This window comes from Lemur catta, chromosome 1, assembly GCF_020740605.2.
Source record: "Lemur catta isolate mLemCat1 chromosome 1, mLemCat1.pri, whole genome shotgun sequence".
Lineage (NCBI taxonomy): Eukaryota > Metazoa > Chordata > Mammalia > Primates > Lemuridae > Lemur > Lemur catta.
Window position 1 is genome coordinate 179,892,794 of NC_059128.1, and position 25,375 is coordinate 179,918,168.

Sequence of the window (25,375 nt, forward strand, 5' to 3'; positions counted from 1 at the left end):
CACTAGCCACAGGAGGTGAGAGACAGGGAGATGAGCAGAAGCAGGAAATTAGAGCTGGAGTGACTAGAAGAAGTTTAGGCTCTCAAGACTCCCTGAAGATACTGGAAGGCAATAGGAGGAAGGGCTGAGCTGTTTCCTATGGGATGCAGGTGGCAGCTCAAGCCATTGTTATTCAGGAAGATCAATTTTGCGACTAAGGTGAAATAATACAGGTGACACAGGATACGTTCCTTAAATGTCAGAAAATGTAGAAAACAATATGAAAAATTTTAACTACACGTTGACAATATCCAAAGCACCAGTAAATGTGCAAAATATACCCGGAGCCCTGGCATCCAAGGAGACCACAGCTTTAGGGAACAAGCTGTGACTGACTGGCTTGTCCCAGGACCAGGTGAGTAACCACAAACGGCTGCTCTGCTGCCCCCAGAAGTTGCAGGGAGTAAAGCCCAGTGGCTGCATCCATGCTGGGGTGACTAATTTCTGCCTCAGCCTGGGGAGACTAGATGAGATCACCTGCAAGGCGTTTAGAGTGAGTGGCTGGAGTTGAGAGCTGGCAAACTAGGCTCCGTGGTATAAATGGGGTCATACTAAAGGGAGGCTGTTTTGTGAAGTAGTAGAGTTTGGACTCTGGAGTGAGAGCCAGGGTTTAAATCCAACTTCCACCATTTCCTGATCGTAGCAAAGTTCTTTATCTTATTCATTCTTTATTTCATTCCCCTACAATCACCCCTGAAAAATGAGTCTTTGATCTCTCTTCAGCTCCACCCAACTCTTAGCATGGTTCTAGGCATATTAGAGGTATTTGCTAAGCTGAACTATCTATTGTATTTGACAATGTCAAATAGACTGTATAACACTATAACTAGATTTCAAATATCTCTTTTGCCCCAATTTTAAAGTCTTTAACATAACTAGTTGTGAACTTAATAACAATCCTAATATATAGGCTTTTCCTTAAATAATATGGGGAGCATAGATATTAGTATACTGGGGTTATGGTGGTTGTAGCTGGGTCGTGGGTAGGGGAAGTTTGTTATATTATTCTGTCTACTTTATTATATAAAATCCTCCGTAACAAAAAGAGTTTTTTATGCCAAAAAACAAAGCTTAAGAAGAACAAATTTGTCCATTAGAGGATGGGGGGGGGAGGGAAGCAGCATACAAATAAAGCTTTGTGCAAACCAAGTCATGCAAGCTCATTTACTTTACTTCTACAGTAGACACTGTGCATTAAAGAAGCTATAAACATAATACATCTGGAATGCAAGAAAGCCTAATGTGAAACTTTAGTCAATGTAAAGAAGAACTGTACTAATGCCAAGAGGTTGGGTTAAATGTCTGAGGTGTGAAATGCAAAGAATATAATTGGTCTGAAATCAAACACTAATGTTTATGCAAGGGATTAGGATGAAGAAATAAGGAAAATGCTCTTTAATTCAACAAGCATTACTAACTTGGAAATTGAAAGTGGAAGAATAAAATTTTAAATAAATCACAGAAATGATGAGCCAAAAAGTGGTCATGAAAAACAAATGTAAAGAAGTATGACTGGTGGGGTGAGAGAAAACAATTCAGACAGAAGATACAGAGACTGACTAAAAATACAAACGCCCTATGTGTCTCTTCATCTGGTGTTCACTGGTATCCTTTGTAAAATCCTTCATAATAAACCGGTAAACGTGTTTCCCTGAGTTTTCTGGCACTCCAGCAAATTAATTGAACCCAAGGAGGGGGTCATGGGAACCCCAATTTACAGCCGGCTGGTCAGAAGCACAGGTAAAACAACCTGGAGCTTGTGACTGACATTGCAAGTAGGGGACAGTCTTGGGGACCGAGCCCTCAGCCTGTGGGATCTGATGCTATATCCAGGTAGATAGTGCGGAAATTGAATTGGAGGACACCCAGCTGGTGTCTTCTGCAGAACTGATTAATTGGTTGCTAATGGAGAGAAATCCCCACACATTTCTTGGTGACCAGGGATCAAATAAGTCTTCTGTGTTGATGGTTGTGAGTGAGAGAATGGGAAAAGCACTCCGGTTTGGTTTTTTATTCCTATATTCTCATAATCACCTTCATCAAGTTATCAAACCTAGCCTCACCAATATTAGGACTTATTGCCATCATGTGTCTCTTGATGTGATGCTTTGGCAGTACACATCACCTGTATGGCGATCTTGCCAAATTTGTGTAACATGGATCCAATCATGAGGAAACTACCAGACCAATACAGAATAGGAACATTCTGTAAAACAACTGGCCTAGACCCTTCAAAAATGACATGTAATAAGGGAGTAATTTACAAAACAAAAGGCAGGGGGTCTCTTCAGATTTTAGGAAAGCTGTGACAATGGCATCCAAATCCTATGTATGAATCTTAATTAGACCCTGCATTTAAAAATGTTATAAAGAGCATCTAGGGGACAACTTGTGATATTTGAATGGACTGTATATTAGATGATATTATTGAATTAACATTAATTTGGGGAGTGTGATAATGTTATTGCAATTGGGGCAGAGATTGTCCTTGTTCTCAGGATGCTTCAACATTTAGGGGGAAAAAGTCATGATGTTTGTAATTTACTTTTAATTGGGTTCAGAAAAAAATATAGGCGAGAAAGAAAACATGGCAAAATACATATGAACATTCAGCATATTTTTCTTTATGTTACTAAACTGTTTGAAATTTTTAAGCAAGTTGAGACAGAAGGGTGGAGCTAGAGATGATTGCAAAAGCCTTATTTACCTATTGAGTAACAACAGATTAGAGTGAGAAATGCACTTCATTCTTCCACCTGCATTTACCAAGGGATATAAGGAGCTGAATGTATAGTTATTTACTTGCATCTGATATTTTATAGATTGCATGTATTGACCTTCTGACTTGATAATTTCCTTTCCAGTCCTGTTATCTTGCCATGCTACTCCAATAACTGGTTTATAACGTACCACAGTAATTAAATGGAGCTTCCAAAGGCTCTTACCATGAATTCAAAGCTGTGGCCGTGAAAGTGAACAGTGTGCAGGTCCAATTCGCCCCCCATGCCAATCAGATACCAATTCACCTCATCCCCAACGTGCAGTGTCAGGCCTTGGTTATTTCCAAATAGTCTTCCATTAATTGCTGTGAAGGGAGGGGAGAGGTACAGTTTATTATGTTCAACAAGAATTGAGAATAATATGTGTGTGTGTGTTTTAACAATTTATAGAAATTATCATAGATGTTTTCACAGGCTGTGAGTATTTCAAAGCCAGCCTGAGGAAGCTGTTAAACACGACCAAGCCATCCAGTCATGAATGTATCTAATTCTAGAGAGCTTTTCTTGCCTGAGGAAATGAGGCACTGATTTAGCATTAACATAATTGGGTTAGACTTGACTATTTCACAACTAAGGAAACTTAAATTGGTGGATACTTAAATATGCCTATATATTTAAAGTATTGTATATTTAAAATTATCACAAGAGTCTTAGAATATTAGGAGCATGTGTTCCCATTTAGTTGCCCTAAATCAGAGCTTTGTGACCTGTCACTTGTACATCTAGCATGGCCATTTGCCTGAGGTCCAGACCCCCTCTAATCCTATATGGATGTGGTCTCCAAAGGGTAATAGGAATAAAATATTAAGATTTAAATCGTATATATACACCTCCTCTTTATACTTTTCTATTTTGTGTGCATCCTTAAAGATGTGTAGAATGCACTGATGCAGTAGTGCAAGTATATAATATACAGCTATATATCTATGGCAGTTGGACTCTGATACTTTTAGCTGATGAAGGGGTATAATAGAAAAACCTAGGAGACACTGCTCTAGACTATTGCTTCTCAAATGTGCATATGGCCTGGAGATCTTGTTAAAATTCTGATTCTGATTCAGTAGATCTGTGGAGCCTGAAATTCTGCATTTCTAAAAAGTCTCCAAGTGTTGCTGATGCTGCCAATTCATGGATCACACCTGGAGTACAAGTGCCTAGGCCAATGTTGCTCTTAAAATATACATTTATCCCCATGATGCCCCAGCTCAGTGTACTTGGTGCTTTTAGCACAGTGGTTCTCCACAGGAGGAAATTTTTGTCCCCCAGGGGACAGTTGGCAATGCCTAAAGATATTTTTGGTTGTCACAACTTGTGAGGAGGTGCTACTGGCATCTAGTAGGTACAGGGTATGAACGTGGCTAAACATCTACAATAGACAGCTCCCTAACAAAGAGTTATCCAACCTGAAATGGCAGGAGGTTGAGAAAGCTGGTTTAGATCAAGTCTGAGTTCTTAACAGAGTATGAGAGGGCTTCCACAATCCTGTTGGCTCTTTCTTCCCAAGTGCCCAAGTGCTGTGAGACTTAGCTCACATCCTTCCATCTACCTGGAATGTCATTTCCCTCTTTTTATGTGAGACAGACTTCTATGTATCTTGAAATACTCAACTCAAATGTCTCTTTCCCATCATGAAACCTTTTCAAACCTTCCAAATAAGAATTTAAAACTCATCCCTGTGTTTAAATTTCCATTACAGCATGCCCCTAGTCTTCCTTGAATTGTATTAATACCAACGCACAGGTCTGCAGCCACTTTGGCTATAAACAACTTGGAAGATGCCCCATCTTATGGGGCCTTTGTATCTCTTTAGGGCCTAGTGAGGTGTTTCTGCCTTCCTATGGTGCTTATTAAAAAACTATGGATAGAATGGATATAGCTTTTGAATTAATTTTAAATTTATATATATTTTTATAATAGAAAAAAAACTAACAAGTTGAAAATTATCATATTTGAATTTGCCTTAGTTAAGGATCCTTACCTAGTTGTATCCCTGAGCTTCCTCATCTGAGAGGATTGGGACCAGAAATTTGACTAGGTGTGAAGGTGATTAATTGAGATTGTTTATGTGCTTTTTCTTTGTATAATTATCTTATGACTGTGATTCTAGATTGGGGGGAGGGTCATCTGATGTGCCTAGTCACAATCAACCTATAAAAGAATTTTGGATGATGAGCATGGAGTTTCAGAAGTTCTGCCAGTGCAGGTAACATGATGGGGAAAGTGGGTGGGGCCATGTTCTCTCTGATTTGCCTCAAGCCCCACCTCTCCCTGTGTTGATTCAGGTAAATCCTCAGAAAAGTATGCAGTAACGCCCTCCAGAAATGATGGCTGATGTTCCTGGCTTTCCATTGCCCACATGGCTCTAGAAAGCATGAAAATTTGCTGTGCTGCATAGTCAGTGACCTATGGCCTGTGGGCAAGATCCAGTCCACTGCACATTTTTCTATGGCCCATGAGCTAAGAATTGTTTTAAAATTTTTAAATAATTGGGGAAAAAACGTTAAAGAATATTATTTCTTGACATGTGAAAATTATGTGAAAGACAAATTTTAGTGTCCATAAGTGAAGTTGTATTGGCTCTCAGCGGCTTCCATGTGTTGTGCTAGTGTCTGTGACTGCTTTTGCTTTACCATGGCAGAGAGGAGTATGGCTTATGACAGAGGTCACACAGCCTGCAAGTCTAAATTCTTCAGTATCTGGCCCTTTACAAAAAAAAATTACCAATCCCTAGTCTATATAATCTACGCTATGCTCTATGTGATCATGGTATAAACTGTGCCGAGCTTGGCAAATATGAACCTTGATTTATTCTGTTTGTGTGGAACAACTTGTGGGCTACATTTTGTGAGTCGGTTAGTGGACATTACCGTGCATTAGGTTGCTGAAGACAAAATCATCATCGTTTCTATTTATGTTATTTGGCTCTGAAGAATAGGTATGGATGTTTTCTTCTAAGTACCAAGATTTGTTCTCATCAAAAATCATGAAGTGGAGAACACGGTGTACCAGGCTGGATTTGGCATTTTTGCGACATACGATCAAAGGGCCTACTAGTCCGCTGTTAAGATCCTGAAGAGGCAAAGATTATTAACTGTGCCCACAACCCAAATATTCCCCCAAACAATAAAAGGAGTAGAACCAAGTTTTGATTTAAGTGAGGTCAGATCTCAAGTTTCTAATTATTAGTATTTTAAGTCTGAGTGTGAGGAACAAAATGTTTGACATGCTCAATCCTTGATTGAAGAAAAATTGTAACTTGGTTCATTAGAGCTGAAGTCTAAAGAGAACAACAAACTTCACAAAGGGGTTCTGGATGCATTCTTCAGTGGATTTAGCTCTAGTTTTGAAATTTTAATTAAAAAACAAAACTTTGGTTTTAATTAGAATTCCCTGGCATTGGAGCTGGCTGGCAGGGAAGTGGAAAGGACTTGGTCCCTTTACCGTTACAGCTTTGCCCCTGCTGCAGCTTTTAGTTGAGAGTCTTGGTTTGTTTATCTTCGTTTTGGTTTTGGATTAAATCTCTGTGTAGATTCTTATTCCAAGCAAGGTGGGCCAAGATAAATAAGAGTTCAAAAAGAGCATTTGCTCTGGTTTTTTTTTTTTTTTGAATGCAAGTAAACTTGAATTCCAGAATTGAGAGTTTTAAATATACATATCTATATTTCTACATAGTATGTATAGATTTATTTCTCATTATTTATAGAATTTTTAAACTCTCTACAGTACCTTGTTTTCTGTAATCCAAATCCCATTCAATGGAATAAAGTATAGTAGTACATTATTGTACAATTAGGTATATTTTTTCAACTTATGGTGAGATTTTATAAAGTATCATAAACCCAAGTAATCATAATGCAATAATTTATTTTGCTCTTGAAAAATGCAAGCCTATGTAGGAATAAAAGCTGAGCAATATTTAGTTTACTTAATAGAAATTTTACATAGAACTAAGATTTTTAAAAACAATGGTAAACACCTTCTTCTTTTCATTATAATTTCTAGGAGGAGATAGGATAAAAACTTTGGTGTGATTTACCTTAACCACAGACACAGTCGAATAGTAAAACCAAGGTATGCACTCAAAGTTTTTTGAGGTAGGACCAGTTCTTTCAGGGATCTCCCAGATATATGTTTGAATCTCTCCTAAAATAGGCAGATTAAGTGTATTTAAATAGAGCCCTTTAAATCAGACTTCTCTAAGGATAACCAGATAATGAGTAAAAAACTATAAAAATATTACACATCATAGTCCTAGCTTTCACTTCTAGTTTGACTTTTGCTTTGTGATCTTAGTCAATGTGGCAATTACTCAGTGTCACAAAGCCTTGAATCCTAGCTCTGAACCTTCCAATTTGTGGATCACATATATTTCCTCCCTGCCTCCAGGGCTGTTTGCCTTAGTCCTTTGAATCTTAATTGTATATTCTCCCAGTAAAGTTTTTTTGTTCCCCTCCCCCCCAATAATCCTACATCTCCCAAGGCTTGGGTTAATTTTCCCAAGCTCCTGTGACATAGTCTTTCTCCTCCACTAACTAACCCCAGCCTCCTCAACTTCCAAATCTTTAACAATCTACTTGGTACTAACCCTTACCTTTCAACACACCACACAGTGCCTGGCATATAGCAGATACTGTACTCAGAAGTGTTTGTGGAATGCATATAATATGATTCTTTCCTGGCTAATCAGAAAAGAGGACTGACTTGCAAACTCCCTTGATAGGAGATTCATGTTGATACCATCATAGGACTGTTTTCAAAAATAAAAAGGAATATTTCACCCACCACCAAAGTTAATCTCCAGTCCTGCTGTTTCACAAATCTTTCTTTTCTGAATTTGGCTCTCATTGATACTCTTAATTTACAGAGCTACTTGTTTTGGTGGGCAGCTATGTGGACATTCTGATGCCCTCCTTGGGTCACTCTTCAAGAACAGAGGACTTGTGGCTCCAGCAGGAGTCAGCGTCCTCAGAGACAGCCTTGGCTAACGAGAGCTACCTCGCTCAAGCCTGCATCCCATGACTGGTGAGGGGACATAAAGGCCCAGCTCGCTCACCTCAGCTTGGGACAGCCGAGGCTCACCCTATCTTTAGGACTTCTCGTAGGGTTGGCTGTAACATCTGTTGAGGCTGCATCTCCACTCAACCATGCCCCCTGCCCAAACCTACTTATTTTTCTTTCCATAATTATTGATCCCACTAGTACTACCTGCACATAAATCTTCATTTCAGAGTCTGCTTACTGGGTGTTTTTATTAAAAAGTATTCATTTTCTTCTGAGTCGAGTATGCTGAATGGCATGCCGTAGAGTGGTGATGCTGTAGAAATGTTACCATGTGGGGTTCATCACTTCCTCTTACTCCCTCCTTGAGTATCTTGTACTCAACTCCCACTGCAGCATTTGAGTTGAGGAGGAGACAACATAGTACAGAGGTAGCAGGGAGGATGACCCTAGAGGAGAAACTGTATACACTAGGGACACGGGCCCTGAAGACCAAATGCTCACTTCACAGTTCTGCCCATGGTGCCCCAACTTGCAAAAGGGACCCCTGTCCCAAACGCTTTCTCCAGGCCCCTTCTCATGAGTCCACTGGTCTCTCTCATCTGGAACTGCACCTATATAATTAAGAAAGTACAAAAGCCCCATAGACCTGCAAAAAAGCTTTGGAGATTTTTTTTTTTCCCTCCCAAAGTAGTTACCTGGCTGAGTTGGAACAACAGTGGAATTGTTTGTTTTCACTCCATGAGCATGAATAGAATATAGTCTTGAGGCTTTATTTTTAAAAATAATTCGAAGTTTTTGACCAGGGTTGAGAAATATTAATGGACCTAGGGAGTATAAAAAGGAAAATTCATTAGTAATTGTTATTTATTTTAAACTATGAGTCTTCTGTCCTCTTAAGTATTTATACAGTGACTTATTCTTATCCTTTTACTTATTAATAACGTGCAACCAAATAAAACAAAAACATTTAGCAAGTAGATCATTGCTGATTTTTGAAACATGATTTTTGCCTGAAAAACTTAAATCATCTAAAATTTTTATAAGTTCCTTCTCTAGAAAACGTGCTTTAATGAGCATCAATTAATGCTTAGGAAACTAAACAATTTTAAAATGGAACCCTTTGTTTTCTTTCTTGAGCAACCTCGTCTTTTAAGCATTTTATTCTCTTGCCCCTTTACCCTAATGGAGGATAGTGAGGAGCTGCGAGGCCTTTTATGGACCCAGGGTGATTTTCTCTCCCACAGGCTGAAGACCACTTCATTTTACTCTCCATCCTAGGCCAAGAACTGCAGATATAAAATTTATTTTAAATCTTCTTTCTGTTTGGAAGCAGATGAACACATTGAGTGCCATGTGAGTTGTATTTAACACAGGCTAGTTTTGAGCCCGGGGCCTCATGAAACAAAACCCTGAAGTTGGTTTATGAAAATCTCACTCATTGATGTTCTTATTGTTACAATTAATATTGACAATTTAATTCTAAAAATGTGGATTGCATTGTATGTAACTCACGACGCACAGAAAACAATTAACAAATAACAAATTAGAAGGCATTGTTTTGTTTTAATAAAACACTGTGGCCTCAGGGGAAAAAATTTTTTTTCTAGCGTGGCAATGTGTTAAATTGGTGTCCCTAAAAGTTCTGAAATAGAGTTGAGATGAAATAAGCCCCAAGAACTCTCCTCAAACTTGTGCTATAGTTACTAAATCAGAGCCCTGAAGATGCCCGGTGGATGCCAGATGCCAGTGAAAGATAGGGCTTCTTTGCCTCCCATGACAATTCCACCTTCCCAAACAATACGCTTGTTTTTCCTTTTCCATAAAGTGTTTTCCTTTCTGCATAAATAATAATAGACGCTAGAGGGTCATGTTGTGTTATTTATCTTAGTGCATTCAGCCTGAATCCTGGAGAAAACAAACACCCTGCGGTTACTAAAGACAGGGCCCCACTCAAAAGCAGCGGGAACTGCACAGCGCAGACTTCCCTGCAGGGCTCACACAGGGACAAGCTCCAGACACTGATGAGGAGCCAAGAAGAGTGAAAGTTCCTCTTCTTACATGTAAATCCATCTTCTCGGGGTCCCACACCAGCAAATGACCTCTAATATACACATAGAGATCAGTACTCAGATAGGAGTTGGGCATGTGAAAATGTCACATGTGTGTACCTGGGTGTGACTCAGGTTTCCTAGCTGATTTGTCTATCAGGGGTGAAAGAAAGGGTTGTAACTTCCCTCACCTGTGGTTGGAAGATGAGGGAAGATGCTTAAATTTAAACAAAGTTCCTCTCCTCGCTGTACTAATGTTCCCTGGCTTTTGCTTTAAATTTATTGAAGTTATCTTTAAATGCTACTTCTGAAGTCCGTTCTGGATCTAGAATTCTTGAATTCTGAAGGCCAGAAGCCAGATAATCTGAAACTGAGCACATTAATTTTCTATAGTCTCTATTTTGGAGGAAATAATACCTGAACCAATTTTTCCCCCAGTAAAAATGCCTATTAACAAACAAATTAGAATTATAGGCACTTTCCTCTGTCAAGGTGGAAGGTGACAATGTCCTTCATATATACAACAATATGTACTAGCTGAGGACAAGAAGAAAAACCAAAAAACTAATCTTATGGTATATCAATACCTAGTATATCCAGATGTTTTTCGTCTTCATTTCTTTTTGTTTTAGTTGTGAATGTGTTATCATCATATTGACGATATACAACTTTTTTGTATTTGGACCCAAGATGTGTTCCATTTCTATCTACATATATGTTTTCTTTACTTTAGGAAAATAAAAACAAAAACAAAAAAACCACAAAGTTAGTTAATTTAATCATTAAATTAGACAAAGAATTCATATGGAAGAACTTCTTATACCTAGAAGCTGTTTTACCCAGGAAAGTAGATCTTCTTTTTTAAAAAATATATTAATTCTAACAAGATAGTTGGATATTCACTCTGTATTTTAAGACATATTTCAGGATAAAATTTTAGTTTGATAAATGAATAAATAGTAAGAAAGAAAACCAGAGAAATAAATAGAATTTTACAAAAAGAGAAAAATTAATGTCTTCAATTTGAAGTTCCCAGAAAAATAGAGATAGAAACAAATGAAGAAGACAAACATCTGACCAATTACAAATGTTGAATGTAGTTGAAGTTGTGTTGCTATTCCTATGGCGAAATCAGACAGTAACACACGTACAGAAAGGAAGAATACAAGAAAGGAGAAGAAGAAGAAATAAATCCTGGACCAAAGTTATGTAGATATTTAGAGAGACATAAAGCCCTTTGCAATTGAAAATGTACACACACAAATTTTGAAGCAATTTATAATTGAACATATCCTAAACACACACACCACACCCACAAACCCATGACATACACTCCATACCAAATAGAAATAAATACCACACAGGCACACACACTCACACACACATTGAACACACAAGTTTTGAGGTAATTTATCATTGGATGTATCCTATTCCCTTGATGCCCCACGAGACTGAGAGGAAAGGGAGGAAGACTCAGAACCAACACTTTCCATTTAGAGACTCGAGCTATCACCGTACTTCTCTCTTTGTAACCGGCGCAGTTCTTTCTCCCACTTTCTGCTAGGAGAATAATCCCATACGATTTCCTCAGCTGCAATGTAAATAGTTTTCTCCTCCCGGTATTGAGTTTGATCAGGGTTTGGCTTCGAACACTGATTCACTTGGTATTTGTGTTTCATGCCTCCTAGATAGTGCTCTGACGTCATACAAAACACATCAAAAACTCCTAGGGGTGAATAAGAAAGGAAAGCTTAAAGCTTTGCATGCAGATGTCTTTCCTCTGTAAAGCCATTCATCAGATACAGCCCCCAAAAGAAATATAGTAAGTTCATTCATTCATTCTTTCATTAATTCAACAAATATTTCTAGGCACTTGGTAAATATCATAGGAAAAAATAGTTAAAAATTCTTGCTCTCAGAGTTTACATTGCACAGTGTTGTGAAGATAGGCAGTAAACATATTAAGTAACTTTCATGTTCGTTGAAAGATGGTAAGAGCTATGGGTTAAAGAAAAATGTAGAGCAGTGTAAAGGAGGACTGAGAATTCTGAATGTGTGTTGACAGGCTCAAGGGAGCAAATAGCAATATTTTATAGGGTGATCAGGGTAGGCCTTGATGGGAGGGTGACATTTGGGCAAAGACTGTATAAGGGGTGAGGTAGATATGGAAGAAAGGCAATCCCGGCAGAGGAAACAGAAGCCAAAGGCCCCAAACCAGGGGCCTGTTTGGTGTGTTTGAAGACCACCCAATGTCTGGATGGAGTGGAAGACCAGGTTACAGGGCCACTGAGTAGACTGTAGCTTTTACTGAGTGAAATGGAAAGCCATGGTGGATGTTAAGTCAATGAAGGATATGAGGACACTCTAGCAGCTGTGCTGAAAATAAACTGGAGTGCGCAAGGGTAGAAGAATGGAGACCCTTGGAAGTCTATTAAAATAATCAATAAGTGATGTTGGTGGCTTGGAGCAGAGTGGTAGGTAGCAGTGGCGGTAGTGAAAGAAAGTTGAAGGGAATCAGTCTAATTTGTTAAAAATCCAAAACGATGGCTGCAACAAAAACATTCCAGCCTGGTTCACACCAGTACATTCCACATGAATTCCAATTTTCTTTCCTTTACTTTGTTAATTTTAGGCCCACCATGTTCTGATGCTATATCTTAATGTTACCTTTGTCTGCACTAATACTCTCTTTCAACTCTATACATGTTTCTGTTGTCTCTGCTACTTTCTGTGGAGGGTAAGATTCAAGAAGATTGACGAGGAAGCAAACCTTCAGACTCAGAGGGTTTGGGGAAAATGAAATAATCCCTGTAGAGGCTCTAGCACAGTGCTTGACACATGCTGTAGATGTCACCACGTGTTTGATACAGCTGATACCACTTAGGAAAGAGAATGAGAAAAGGCAATTTTTCACTCCAGGGAAACACCTATAGGAGAAAGGAAAGGAGGACGTTGGGCAGGGACAGGCAATCACTTGCTGCTGAGTGAGCGTGAGTACAAGCTCTAACAGCAAGAGAAGAGAGAGAGTATAAGAGAAATCACTTTCTTTTCCTCTTCAGAGCAATTGCTCTGAATCACAGCTTTTGTTTGAAAAGTAAACTTTGAAATGTAGAAAATGTAGTCAAATGAATCTTTGGCATCACAATGAGTCAAGATACCAATTCATGGTATTTATAGAGTAGCTGGTTTATTGCACAGTTTTTCATTGGTGTCAGTAGTTTTTGACCAAGACAGATGAATTTTCGGGGTAGAGGGGGATGAGGGTTGATTTGCAGGATTAAAGAAGGATATAACATTTATGGACTATCTAACATACACCAGGCACTATACTACATTTATCTCATTTGATCATTGTCTATTCCTTTTGTGTATTATAAGTTATTAAAATCCCTATTTTATAAATAAAGAAACTAGATTCAGAGGGAAAGCTGGTTCCCTCTGATCCCCACACAATTCTCTGATACGGGATGACTTCTTTCAAAAATGTTGCTGGCAAGGATCAACCTCATTGAAGCTAAAACATTTACATAGAGAGCAAAGCTAGTAAGGAGAAGGATAGAGAGAGGAAGGCAGAAGGGAGTAGGGTAAGGTTGAAGCAGGAGGAAGGCCTGGGAAATGAATGGACAGAAGAGTAAGAAATGCAGAAGGTAATAGAGTGAAAACAAGTTAAATAGTTTCAAAACGTCTTCATCCGTTTTGAAGAGTATGGGATGATTTAAAGCCTGGAGGCCCAGGAAGAGGACCAGAAGAGGCTGAGGGGATTTATATATACAGGAAAATGAGCTACTGTGGCTCCCATAAATTAAATGGAGCAGGGCAAAGGTTCCCAGGCATCATTTGTATGAATTCCATTTTTTGTGTGTGTGCAGAATATTCAATGCATATAAAGACAGTGCTTCTGCATATTTTGGTGTTTCAGACTAAATGAGAACATCCACTACTCACCTGTAGAATCAGGTGTCATAAAAAGCGTCTCAGAGGTATGGGGAAACACAGTTACAGTGTCCTTCCTTGCTCCTAAGGAAGTGAAGGTATTTCCTGAAAAATATATCCCGTGTATATCTTCCTCTGAGCCCACACTAAGAATATGCCATGAAACTTTGTCTCCCATGCACATTTCCGGTCTGGGCAGATTTCCATACATGTATCCATTTATGGCTGCAACACATTTGCAATAAAGAAAAGAGTATTTAATTTACTGGTACTTGATATCTTTTGAAACTCAACAAAGCACTAGTCATGAAGCAGTTCATTCATGTGAGAATAGCAAGGTGATAATTTACAACCTTTCTCTCCTCCATTGTTATTTAATACTTCATAGGAGGCTAAAATGACATAGAATTAGAGAATGACAGAACTACATGATGCTTCTACTGGGTCAACTCAGTCAACTTCTTCCTTTTAGAATTGAGGAAACCAAGGCAAGAGAGGCAGTTACTTGTCCAGTGTCATTCAACCAATGAATAGAACTGTTAAGACCAGAGTCCAAGTCTCCAGATTGCAGACTAACCCTCTTCCCACTACACTGTACAGTCTTCCAAAACCAACAACCAACCAACCAACCATCCACCCACCCACCCAACCAGCTCAACAAACACCCCATCTCACCCACTCTACAAATTTAGCAATAGAGAAATATATGACTTTTCTGTTTCACATTTAGCTGTAGGTAAAACAATGTATTGCACCAAAAAGATGTTGGTATCTGGCTAATTAAATTTAAGATAATCACCCTAGTAGACAATATTCTTATTGTGAAATTATATTTAAAGGAAACATAAAATGTATTAGCCAACCATCATGGGGAAAATGTAAGTCTCTCAATTTGCAATTCTTTAGGCAAAATGACATTAAATACATGTTTAATGCATCTATCTTGTAAGGCAAACTTTCCCTTACAGTACATCTTGTTAGACTCTTGGAAGTCTGGATCCTCTTTATCCACATTTTCAGGCTGTGTAATAAATGTTCTAATATTTTCATCCAAGAGAAGACTTTTATTTTCATCAAATATTGTGGCAAGCAGGTAAAACTCTTTGTCTACTCCTTTCTGTGGATGAGAATGGAAAAAGGAATAGACATGAAATATAGATGGTCCATATTCAAAAACTAGTCAGATGGATGATCTGCATACAGGATTTCCCACACAAGGGGATTGATACTTGTGGAAAATGTGATCAATTAATTTTCTGACTGTGGACATTTCACAGAAAGGCATGAATCCCAGCAAATGGATTATCATATTAAATATAACTAAGAAGTTAAGAGAAATCTCTATGGATTTTTTCATATGAGGATTTTACTCTAGAGATCACTACATCTAAACTCCATAAACTAAGCCATTTAATCACAGATATTTACAGTAGCTTTTAACATAGGATGCTCTGTGGAAAGCAAGTTAAATCAAGAGTTTTTAATTCTACAAAGTCTGCATTTTTAGGATTTTTAAATAAATTAAATATATATACATATGTGTATACAAAATATAAAAATGACATGCACTATAATAATTATGGGACTACTAATATGAATTTATCATATAGATGAATATAAATATATATTCACAGTTTTGAGTAGAGTATACATTCAATTATACACATATTTATGGATTTATAAGGGTTTACTACATATGAATTTTTCATATAGATGCAGAAAAGAACTTGGATGTTAGTTCACTTGTGACTGAGGAAAAAAGGAAACTCATTCATCAAGCATTTATTGAGCACCTACTACATGCCAGAGAGGGGCTGTGGTTGTTACAAAAAATTTAAAAAAACCTTCTGCATGCTTTCTAGAAACTTACAGTCTACTGGCAGACACAGGCCAGTAAAAATAGTTGCGTGGATAAATGCTCTAATAGAAGCATACACAAGGAACTATGGCAACTTGTAGGAGCCTCAATTAACTTTAGTCAGGGGATATTGTCCAAAGGGGCCCTCAGGCTGAGTTTTAAAAATGTCTCTCCTTTTTGGCAGATAAAACAGTGAGGACAGGCCATTCCAGAGGGAGAGAAGAGGGCAAAGTCGGAGATGTGAGATACTCTTCCTTACTTGGGGCCTAAAGAGCTAATTCTGCCATACTGCAATTCTAATTTGCCAATTAGAAGAAGCTAATTCTTCAGTACAAGGGTGGACTAGCTACACTGAAGCAGGATGAGAGTGAGGACAAAAGTTAGGAAGTTAAAGGAATTCAGAAAGAGATGACAGTGCCTAAAATAAGGCAGTGGTGTTGGAGACTTAGTGATTAATGTGCAAGTGAGAAAGAAGGAGCTGTTGATGAGAGTCCAAGGTTTGTTGACATCATTAACTAAGAGGCAGAATAGAGAAGAGGAGGCTGGCAGAGGAGGGAGGGGCAGTAAGTGGCTGTTCAGAAGGAAATTAAGGGTTATAATAGTTTTGAGATGTCTGTAGGACATGCCAGGGTGTAGGTGCTCATTGGGCTGAGGAAGATACAGGTCTGGAGTTGAGGAAAGAGTAGAACTGGGAGACATCAGCACACAAAAGTTGAAGCTGCTGATTACTGTGGCCCTGAGACATTGCCATTCCTTTGCAGTGGCATCTCTCACCAAGGCATGCCCAGACATAGGCCTCACGACTCACCTGTTTGCCATTCTTTCCAAGACTTCCACTTCTGCACACCAGAAGAGGCCCTACAAGACCACTGTTAGTGTCTTTTGTCCCATTTACTGCGGAGTAGTAGAACCAGGTCAAGCAGCTGGGATCCGTGGAGGTAGGACCTACATCTTTTGGAACTTCCCATGTATAGACAAATGTTGTGCCAGGATTTACATGTGCGGAGGGTGGAGGGGTACCTAGCAAGAAATAAACCTTTATAAAATAAAACCTAAGACCATAAGTACCCTCATCTAGACTGTGAGATCTTTGAGAGCAAGGACTATATCTTGCTCACCTTGTAGCACCTTGGAGACAGTTGAAAAGGGACTAAAAAACTAACTGCCACAAAAAAGTACACAGAGCTGTTTCAATGTGACAGGTAGGCTGCACAACAATTTTACAAGGAGTTTTATTTTCTTGCTGACATTATATGAAAGTGTGGCTCACGTGAGCACTACTTACTTCTGCCAGGTGTTTTGTAGAATGAGCCCTCATTGCTCTTGTTGTAACGCAGTCCATGAGGCTGCATGCTGAGTGGCAAGGAAGCATTGTTATAGAAAGTGACCTTGATGATCTGTCCCACCTCTGCCTTAATGACAGGGCCTAGAAACCAAGAGTCATAAAGGGAATTGTCAGGTTGTGTTACGTATTAGATAAGGTTCTAGTAGGGAGAAATTAAAAGGATGACACCATGAACCCAGAAATGGGTCCAACTGCAAGAGTTCTAGATGATTCAGGGTCTTATAAAGTCACTTTGGAGAACATGAAGATATTCATCTCATTGGATTTATAGGGATGGAAGAATGTAGTTAAAATCATTGGGTGAATCAATATATTGATTTCATAGGGTTATAAGACTGTATCTAAAATATCTGTAACTGTGAGTTGGTAAATACTGTTTTGAGTGCACAGAATATGTGTAATATAAATGGTTGATAACACCACAAGCTATGAATAGAATTTTACCAAGAATTCCAAGGTGTTCTTCTCTTGCCTTCCGTATTTGGAAGGAAGCATTTGTATATTCACAGTAAACTAGTTTTTTGTAAGTTCCTCCAATTCTGGTTGGGCTTTGTTCAAAATATGGCTGGGATTCACTGTGCAGAGAAAGCAGATACACAAAGAACTTCTATTTTACAGTGATCATGTGAAAAGAAAGCAAGAATCCAAACACATCTGTTTTAGAATACTTGTAATTTATTTCTGATTATAAAAGTAATGCATGCTCATTGTATAAAATTTGGAAAAGAAGGAAAGACACAGCAAAGAAAATTAAAATTTCCATAATCCTACCATTTACATATAACCACCATCAATATTTTCTCTAGATGTACCTACAGTCTTTTGCTTATGCATGTGTATATAATTACATGTGTGCATCCACTTAGTCATTTGTTTGCAAGTTTTCTTTTGGAATAAAGATTAAAAAGACATTATGTCTGATTATTTTTAGGCAGATAATAACAAATATTGCTATTAAAACAACTATTTGCAGAGATGCTATAATATTAAGAAGAGAGGTATCATTGTTATTTTTAAAATTATGATTTAAAAAGGAGCCCCCTATGAAAAAGTATTCCCTAACAGTGAAGTGGTAACTTGCTGTGCTAAGACATCATAGAATTTCATAGCCAAGAGAATTAAGCAAAATGAATGAATTTATTAATTCATATATATTTTAGTCAATATAAAATGAGTAGGACCTAACTCTAAATCTAATTTTTACTCTAAGCCCAGTTATCCCCCTGACAATTCATACAAAATTTCCATTACACAGATTGAATATTTATTGGTGAACTTAAAGTGTAAGAAGAGGACTAAAGGCACCTGGCACTCACATTCATAAACACTGAGGAGATAATCATATGCCAAATAAAACATCTAAGAGAGAACTCCGAAATTCAGCACAGAAGTGACAAGGAACATGTAGGGCACGCAAGGAGAGGGAAACAAGCCAGCTGGCCTGGCTGAGATCAGCTGCAAGCAAGGAGAAGCTCCCCAGTGTGGGCAAAGGGTAAGTGAGAGATCCCAAAAGGTCCATATTCCTACTGCAGACTCCTGCAATCCTAGCCACAGAGAGTCTTGCAGCTCTAGTGAGCCCTGACACTAGTATACCAGAGTCTGTACAATGGCACTGCTCCAGAGAGGGAGTTTGTGCTGGGTCCCACACACCCCTAGAGACCCAGGCAGCTACAGCATGATGCCATTTTGCAAGCCCAGCCCTCACCACACTATATCCTGCCCTGAAGCCCAACAGCCCCTGCATCTCGACTTCCCTGGAGCCCCATTGACATCCCTCTATGTCCACTCAGAGGGATGCAGCATTGTGATACTAGCTGGACCCAGGAGTGTGGCCAGGTCCCCAGCACTCTAGCCCATGCACTATTATACACTCTGGGGAACAAGCTATGCAGTCACCAGAGAGCTTGCCCCTGGGAGGGAAGGAGTCAAGCACATGCTCTCCAGAACCTGACAGCCACCTGCCTATGGCTGTTGCCACAGACAACAACCCTGCCTCACCCCTGCCCAGCAGGAGGGTTTATTGCACATCTGCATTGCGCCTTTAGTGGACCTGCAATCAGCCGGTCCAGATGTTGTTTTGGGGCCTGAGGACTGGCCTAGCTGCCCACCACTGCTGCCACCCAACTGCACCATTTGAGGGCTGGAGGACTGACATGCCTTTCCTGCCACAGCTGGTGCTCATGTGCACCATCAGGGGGCCTGAGGACAAGCCTATCCTGTCCACCACCCAGTGCCTGTACATGCCACCCGGGGGCCTGAGGATGGATCCCCCCAGCCTGTTGGTGACCACACACACCATCTGGGGGCCTGGGGATTGACCAACCCCACCCACCACAACCTGTGCCTGTGGGTACCATTGGGGACCTGAGAACAGACCTGCTATGCCCGGTGCCAACCCCACTGGTGACAGCATGTGCTACCCAAGGGCCTGGGGACTGATCTACCTTGCCTGATACACTTGGGACCCACACACTTCTCCCAGAGGCCAGAGAATGGGCCTGCCTACCCTGCCAGCACCTGCACATATTGTCTGGGGGCCCAGAGACTGACCTGCCTTACCCATCACTGCAAGCATTTGCACACTACTCCCAGGGACCTGAAGACAGGGCTGTGCAGCCTGCCACCACCACCACTGCCAGCACCCACCTGCATGCACCACCTGGGGGCCTGGAGACTGGCCTTCTCAGGCCACTGCTTTTACACTGACACCTGTGCCTGTCACCTGGGGGCCTGAGGGTTGACCCACTACCACTACTACCCTCACTGATGTCACACATGCTGCCCAGGGTCCCAAGGACCCACCCATTCACCTGGCCCATTACCGTCACTGCTGACACCTGAGCAAGCCACTTGGAGGCCCAAGGATTAGCCCCTCTGGACCCACAGGTGCCTATGCATGCTGCCCTGGGGTCCATGGATGGGTATGCTAGGCCCATTGCCACTACCACTAGGGCCCAAGGATTGGTCTGCCTAGCATCCCTGTCATAAGCAAAGCCTTATCACAGCCTCCATTAACAACCATAACATAAGTCACTGAAGCACTCACAGACACCACAGATACTTATTACAGCTGAAGAAATTATATGGAGACTCCATTACTACATGCACCCTGAAGCAAGGCTAAAGCACCCAACACAATCAACACTGTAGATACATCTATAGGAAAAAGTCTCCCTGTGAAAGCCAATAGCCAATCCAAGAAATTGGAAGAACTGGCTGTTCATCAGATGCACAGATATCAATGTAAAGACACAAGAAGCATGAAAAAGGAAATATGACACTTCCAAAGGAAAATGATAATTCTTCCGCAACATATTCTAACAAAAACAGTCTATGAAATTTCTGAAAAAATAGGGGAAATGCTTCAGGACATTGGTCTAGGCAAAGATTTTATGGCTAATACCTAAGTTCCTAATACCTAAGTCACAAAACCAAAAATAGACAAATGGGACTATATTAAACTAAAATGCTTCTGTACAGCAAAGGAAACAAGCAACAGGGTGAAAAGACAACCTGTCTAATCAGAGAAAATATTTGCAAACTATGCATCTGACAAGGGACTAATATATAAATATATAAGGAACTCAACTCAACAGCAAAAAACCCAAATAATCCCATTAAAAAGTGAGCAAGTGTCTGAATATACATTTCTCAAAAGAGACATACAAATGGCCAAAAAGTTTATGAAAAAATGCTTGATATCACAAATCATCAGGGAAATGAAAATCAAAACGACAAGGAGGTATCATCTTATCCTGGTTAAAATAGCTACCATCAAAAAGACAAAAAAATAAATGCTCACAAAGATGTGGAGAAAAGGGAAATCTTACACACTGTTTGTGGGAATGTAAATTAGTACAGCCATTATGGAAAACAGTGTGGAGTTTCATCAAAAAACTAAAAATAGAACTACCATTCTATTTAGCAATGCCACTAATGGGTATTTATCCAAGGAAAGAAATCAGTATATCAAAGGGACATCTGCACCCTCATGTTTATTGCAGCACTCTTCACAATAGCCAAGATACGGAATCAACCTAAGTTTCTATGAATGGACAAATGGATAAAGAAAATGTGATACATACACACAATGGAAAATTATTGAGCCATGAAAAGAATGAAATCCTGTCATTTGTAGCAACAAGATGGAACCGAAGGTCATTATATTAAGTAAATTAAGCCAGGCACAGAAAGACTAATACTGCATATTCTTGCCCATATGTGAGAGGTAGACAAGTTAATCTAATGGAGATAGAGAGGGGTGGGGAACCTGTGGCCTTCTAGGTCCTTCAGTGTGGCCTTTTGACTAAATCCAAATTTTACAGTAACAAATCTTTTTATTAAAAGGGATGCAGCAGAGAAAGATGAAGCTTTTCTTGCTTCCTTTGGTGCTTAAAAAAGAACAATCTTGAAATCAGAAGGCAGTAGGTTCCCCACAGTTAATGGATACAAACATACAGTTAGATAGAAGAAATAAGTTCTAGTGCTTGATAGTACAGCAGGGTGACTATAGTTAACAACAATATATAGTATATATTTCAAAATAGCTAGAAGAGAAAGTTTGAAATGTTACCATCACAAAGAAATGATAGATGTTTGAGGCAGTGGATATCTTAAATGCCCTGATTTAGTCATTGTACATTGTATGTATTTATCAAAATATCACATGTATCCCATAAATATGTATAAACATTATATATCAACAAAAATAATAAAAAAGAAGAGAAAATATTCACTTAACATTGTTAGCTATCTCAAATTTCTATGAGTAAATTAGAGAAAAAAAAATCTCATGGGAAATATTACTTTCTGATAGTTTTAGAACCTGATCTTTTTCTGACATGCGACTTTAATTCAGTAGACCAGAAGGATTAAAACTCTTGTTGTCTTCAAATTGGTAAATATACTTAGCATCTTAACTATCAGAAAAACCTTTTGCCCACTTTTAAATGCTGATGCCATAGTCATACATTTTTAATCTTAGTTTTTGGTCATTAAAATCGCAATTGCTAATATAATATATTCTTAGGTGTTACTAGGTAATTCATATTTAATAAATTAAATTAATACTTAATATCCTTACTATTATTTAAGCATATCACATAAAACAATTTAATTATGCCTTCAGATTTTAGCAGTATATAAGTTAAATATGAAGACTTTTTAAATTTTTGTAAAATTGCAATTGATGATATTGTTCACTATGTTCTGAAATGTTTTGTAAGTATAAAATAAATTCATTTAAAAATTTAGTAATAGAAAAAGGATGAGCAGTACATTTTCCTTTACATTGGCTGCCAAGCCCTTTAAGAGAAGAATTTTGTGTAGCAATTATCCTTAGCTTCAATATTTTCCAATTTTTATACAATTATTTTTTCATATTTATTTTATCAGTAAACTTTAATTATAAGATGACTAAATCATTTTTAGAAGTAACTGGGTTATGAAAAATTTCAATTATCTTTATTATTTAACCATAAATATTTCAACCAGTGAATCATTACCTTCCAGCTGCTGTTAAATTTTTTTTAGTGAAGAAATCTACACCAGATGGAGCATATTGCCAAAGAATTTCCTCAGCAGCAATATAGTAATGTACATGTGTCCCAGCAACATCTGTTGAAAGTTTCTGGCAATTTTTTACATTGAAAAATGCCTGCATACTCTCTGGAAAACAGTAAACAAGAAGAGAATGTTATTAAAACATTAATAAAATTTTCTTGGTCCACCTATATTTTTAATTTTAGCCAACAATACTTAAACTTTCCCTTTCTTTCAGAAATGTGATATATGAAATCTATGTAACGACTTAAAATGTATGAAACACGTACTAAAACTTGGATGCAAAGATGAATATTAAAGGGACATACATTACTAGAGAATAACAACGAGCTTTGGACCAACTCCTAGATGAAGATAGCACCGCATAATGAGAAGAATTTGAGAGTCTATTTGACCAAGAATGTCTTCCTTCATGAGTATGAAATTGCTACTACTAGTCACTAATGAGTCAGATGATTTGTTAGATTAACTAGTTGGCAGGCAGGAAGAAAATCAAGGCAAGTATGTTTCTATGACATCAGCCTGCATTTTGCTTTCAGAGTACTGTTGGTGGGAGTGTAAATTAGTAGAAGTCTTTCTTGGAAGGCAATTTGGCAACATTCGTTAAAATTAAAAGCCCTTCCATCACATAGTTTTACTTGATAGTTAGCCACGAGAAATATTTGCACATACATGAAAAGACATATAAAAAGGTATTAACATTGTTAACAAACCAAAACAGTAGAAGCAACTTAAATGTCTATCAGTAGACAAATGGACAAATAAATTATAGTACATCCAAAATATGGAAAACAATGCAACCATTAAAAAGAGTAAGATGTATAGGGCATGTCATGGAAAGAAACTTCAAGACTTCAATATGGTGAGTGATGAAAGCAAGCAACAGAATATTATATGCAGTGTGATCTACTTAACATAAAACAAAACATAAAACATGGCCATGTATTTTAATTGTTACATGTACATTTTACATACACAGTGAAGAGGTTTGCAAGTACTGGCTTCACATTCATTACAGCGGTTACCTCTGGGGAGGAAACTGGGATGGTAGTGGGGTGGAGTTGGACTAATGGTGTGTCTTTAAAATAGCTTTCACAAAATATGATTTGTGTGCCAATTTTTTGTGGTGTAAACACTCCCACTGTGACCAATTTGAAGCTACCAACAGTTTACCGGTTTGATTATTTAACTATCAGCTCTCTTGAGACGTATGAACTGGCTCCCGTATACACCTTAGATTCTTTCCCTTTTTCTGCCTGCCTCCCTCCACCAAATGTTCTTCCTCCCTGCCTCCCTCCCTCTCTGTCCCTCCTTGCCTCTCTCCCTCTGTCCCTCCCTCTCTCTTTCCTCCTTCTTTCTTTGCTTGCTTTCTTCCTATCTTTCTTTCTAGCAAAGATCGATTTATATAATCTTATAATTACTACAAATTTAAAAAGACTGGAAATAAATTAAAAAACAAAAAAGCTATAGAAAAACACAGGAAGAGGGGGAAAAAAACCACAGGAGAAAAAATGATGGGCGCCATTAGCTAAGTAGGCTTTGAGGAGCTACCTTACTTGTGCCAAGGGCTGACCCTCTGCAGAGCTAAGGCGGAAAGACCTGGCTTGAGGAGTGGATGGGGCTGAATGTACATTTTAACCTGAAATTGATATTCCATTCTAAGCCACAATCTTTTTATCACTAAATTCCATTCTTAAGTTGTAATAGCTATGAGTGATTCTTCTTTTTCTCATATCCCTGGGAGGTACACAGCATGTAGGGAATCCTTATAAATACTGTCATTTAGTTGTTTTAATGATTAATTGAAACATGATACTAAACAAAGTTTAGGACTTACAAAAAGAAAGGTTTTGTAAACTCCATTTTTGGACCAAAAAAATAAAGTTATATTCTTCAATTCTAATGATATTACATTTTCTGATTGCAAACAGGTTTACTGAGTAATGAATTATAATTATTTGGTTCTGCATAATTCCTCGCTCTGCTTCTTATAAGATTTTGAGCAAGTGTTTTAATCTCTTGAAACTTGTTTCTTCAGTTTAAAAAAAAACTGTAATAATGCCTGCTCTGTCTAATACTCAGTGTTCTTGTGAGGCTCACAGGCTAATGAATGTAAAAGTTTTTTGTAAAAGCAACAAAATCCTATACACTTAACAGGGCTTATTGTTATAGAGTGAAAAGTTGTCAAGGACCTGGATTCCATCACTGATTGTTTCCCAAAGAAATTGTATCATCTTCCTGGATATCAATTTCTTCATTTGTAATATGAGGCATTTGTAATGGGTTGTAACCTTGGAAGTTCTTTGACTTTGTATTATGCAAAAGTAATAAATCTCTACCATGTATATGGCAGCCCAGTGTCCACTCTCCGGGGCCCTTGGCCACCATGAAGGCATCTTCCAACGAGGCCGGGAAGACCATGATGGTGTCCTTTCTGTGATTCCGAGAGATCAGAGTTTGGCCGTGGAGATAGATGGAGTGATCATTAGCTGCACCACCTATGCCAACGAAGTGCCACTTGATCCTGTCTTCTGCACACATGGTGAGGGGGGGCAGATTTCCATATATGTACCCATTTATGGCTGAGAATAAATGTATATTTATGGTAAATCAGTGCCACATGGTAAAAGTTGTATGCATTCCTCATTATAGAAACCTCACAGTGTCAACGTTGTTCTCACACGTAATCTACAATATTTGATTTGTGTTTTGTGAAGAAGGAGGCCATCTCATACACATTATGTATGATTAGAAGTGAGGGGAGCACAAAGGTTTAGACGCAAGAGGAGAAAAAATAAGCAGAAAGGCA

General features: G+C 38.6%; 1 protein-coding gene and 1 long non-coding RNA gene across 3 annotated transcripts in view; one reads left to right on the plus strand and one right to left on the minus strand.

Moving 5' to 3' along the window:
- Window positions 1-25,176, plus strand: LOC123630159. Of its 2 annotated transcripts, XR_006732606.1 has the most exons (3): window positions 1-394; window positions 16,421-16,597; window positions 24,920-25,176. It is a non-coding gene; the product is annotated as an uncharacterized LOC123630159 (long non-coding RNA). The 2 variants fall into 2 exon arrangements; XR_006732605.1 differs by lacking the exon at window positions 16,421-16,597.
- The window catches only part of LOC123630158 (ceruloplasmin-like), a 36,963-nt gene that overhangs the window by 3,280 nt on the left and 8,308 nt on the right, over window positions 1-25,375 (minus strand). The window contains exons 5-17 of the mRNA XM_045539443.1: window positions 24,906-25,148; window positions 22,509-22,671; window positions 17,449-17,579; window positions 16,945-17,085; window positions 16,468-16,679; window positions 14,768-14,918; window positions 13,814-14,026; window positions 11,387-11,594; window positions 10,456-10,595; window positions 8,516-8,644; window positions 6,856-6,962; window positions 5,687-5,888; window positions 2,985-3,124 (exon numbers count right to left, since the gene is read on the minus strand). Coding sequence (XP_045395399.1) covers window positions 2,985-3,124; window positions 5,687-5,888; window positions 6,856-6,962; window positions 8,516-8,644; window positions 10,456-10,595; window positions 11,387-11,594; window positions 13,814-14,026; window positions 14,768-14,918; window positions 16,468-16,679; window positions 16,945-17,085; window positions 17,449-17,579; window positions 22,509-22,671; window positions 24,906-25,148 — 2,180 coding nt within the window. The remainder of the gene's footprint in view (window positions 1-2,984; window positions 3,125-5,686; window positions 5,889-6,855; window positions 6,963-8,515; window positions 8,645-10,455; window positions 10,596-11,386; window positions 11,595-13,813; window positions 14,027-14,767; window positions 14,919-16,467; window positions 16,680-16,944; window positions 17,086-17,448; window positions 17,580-22,508; window positions 22,672-24,905; window positions 25,149-25,375) is intronic.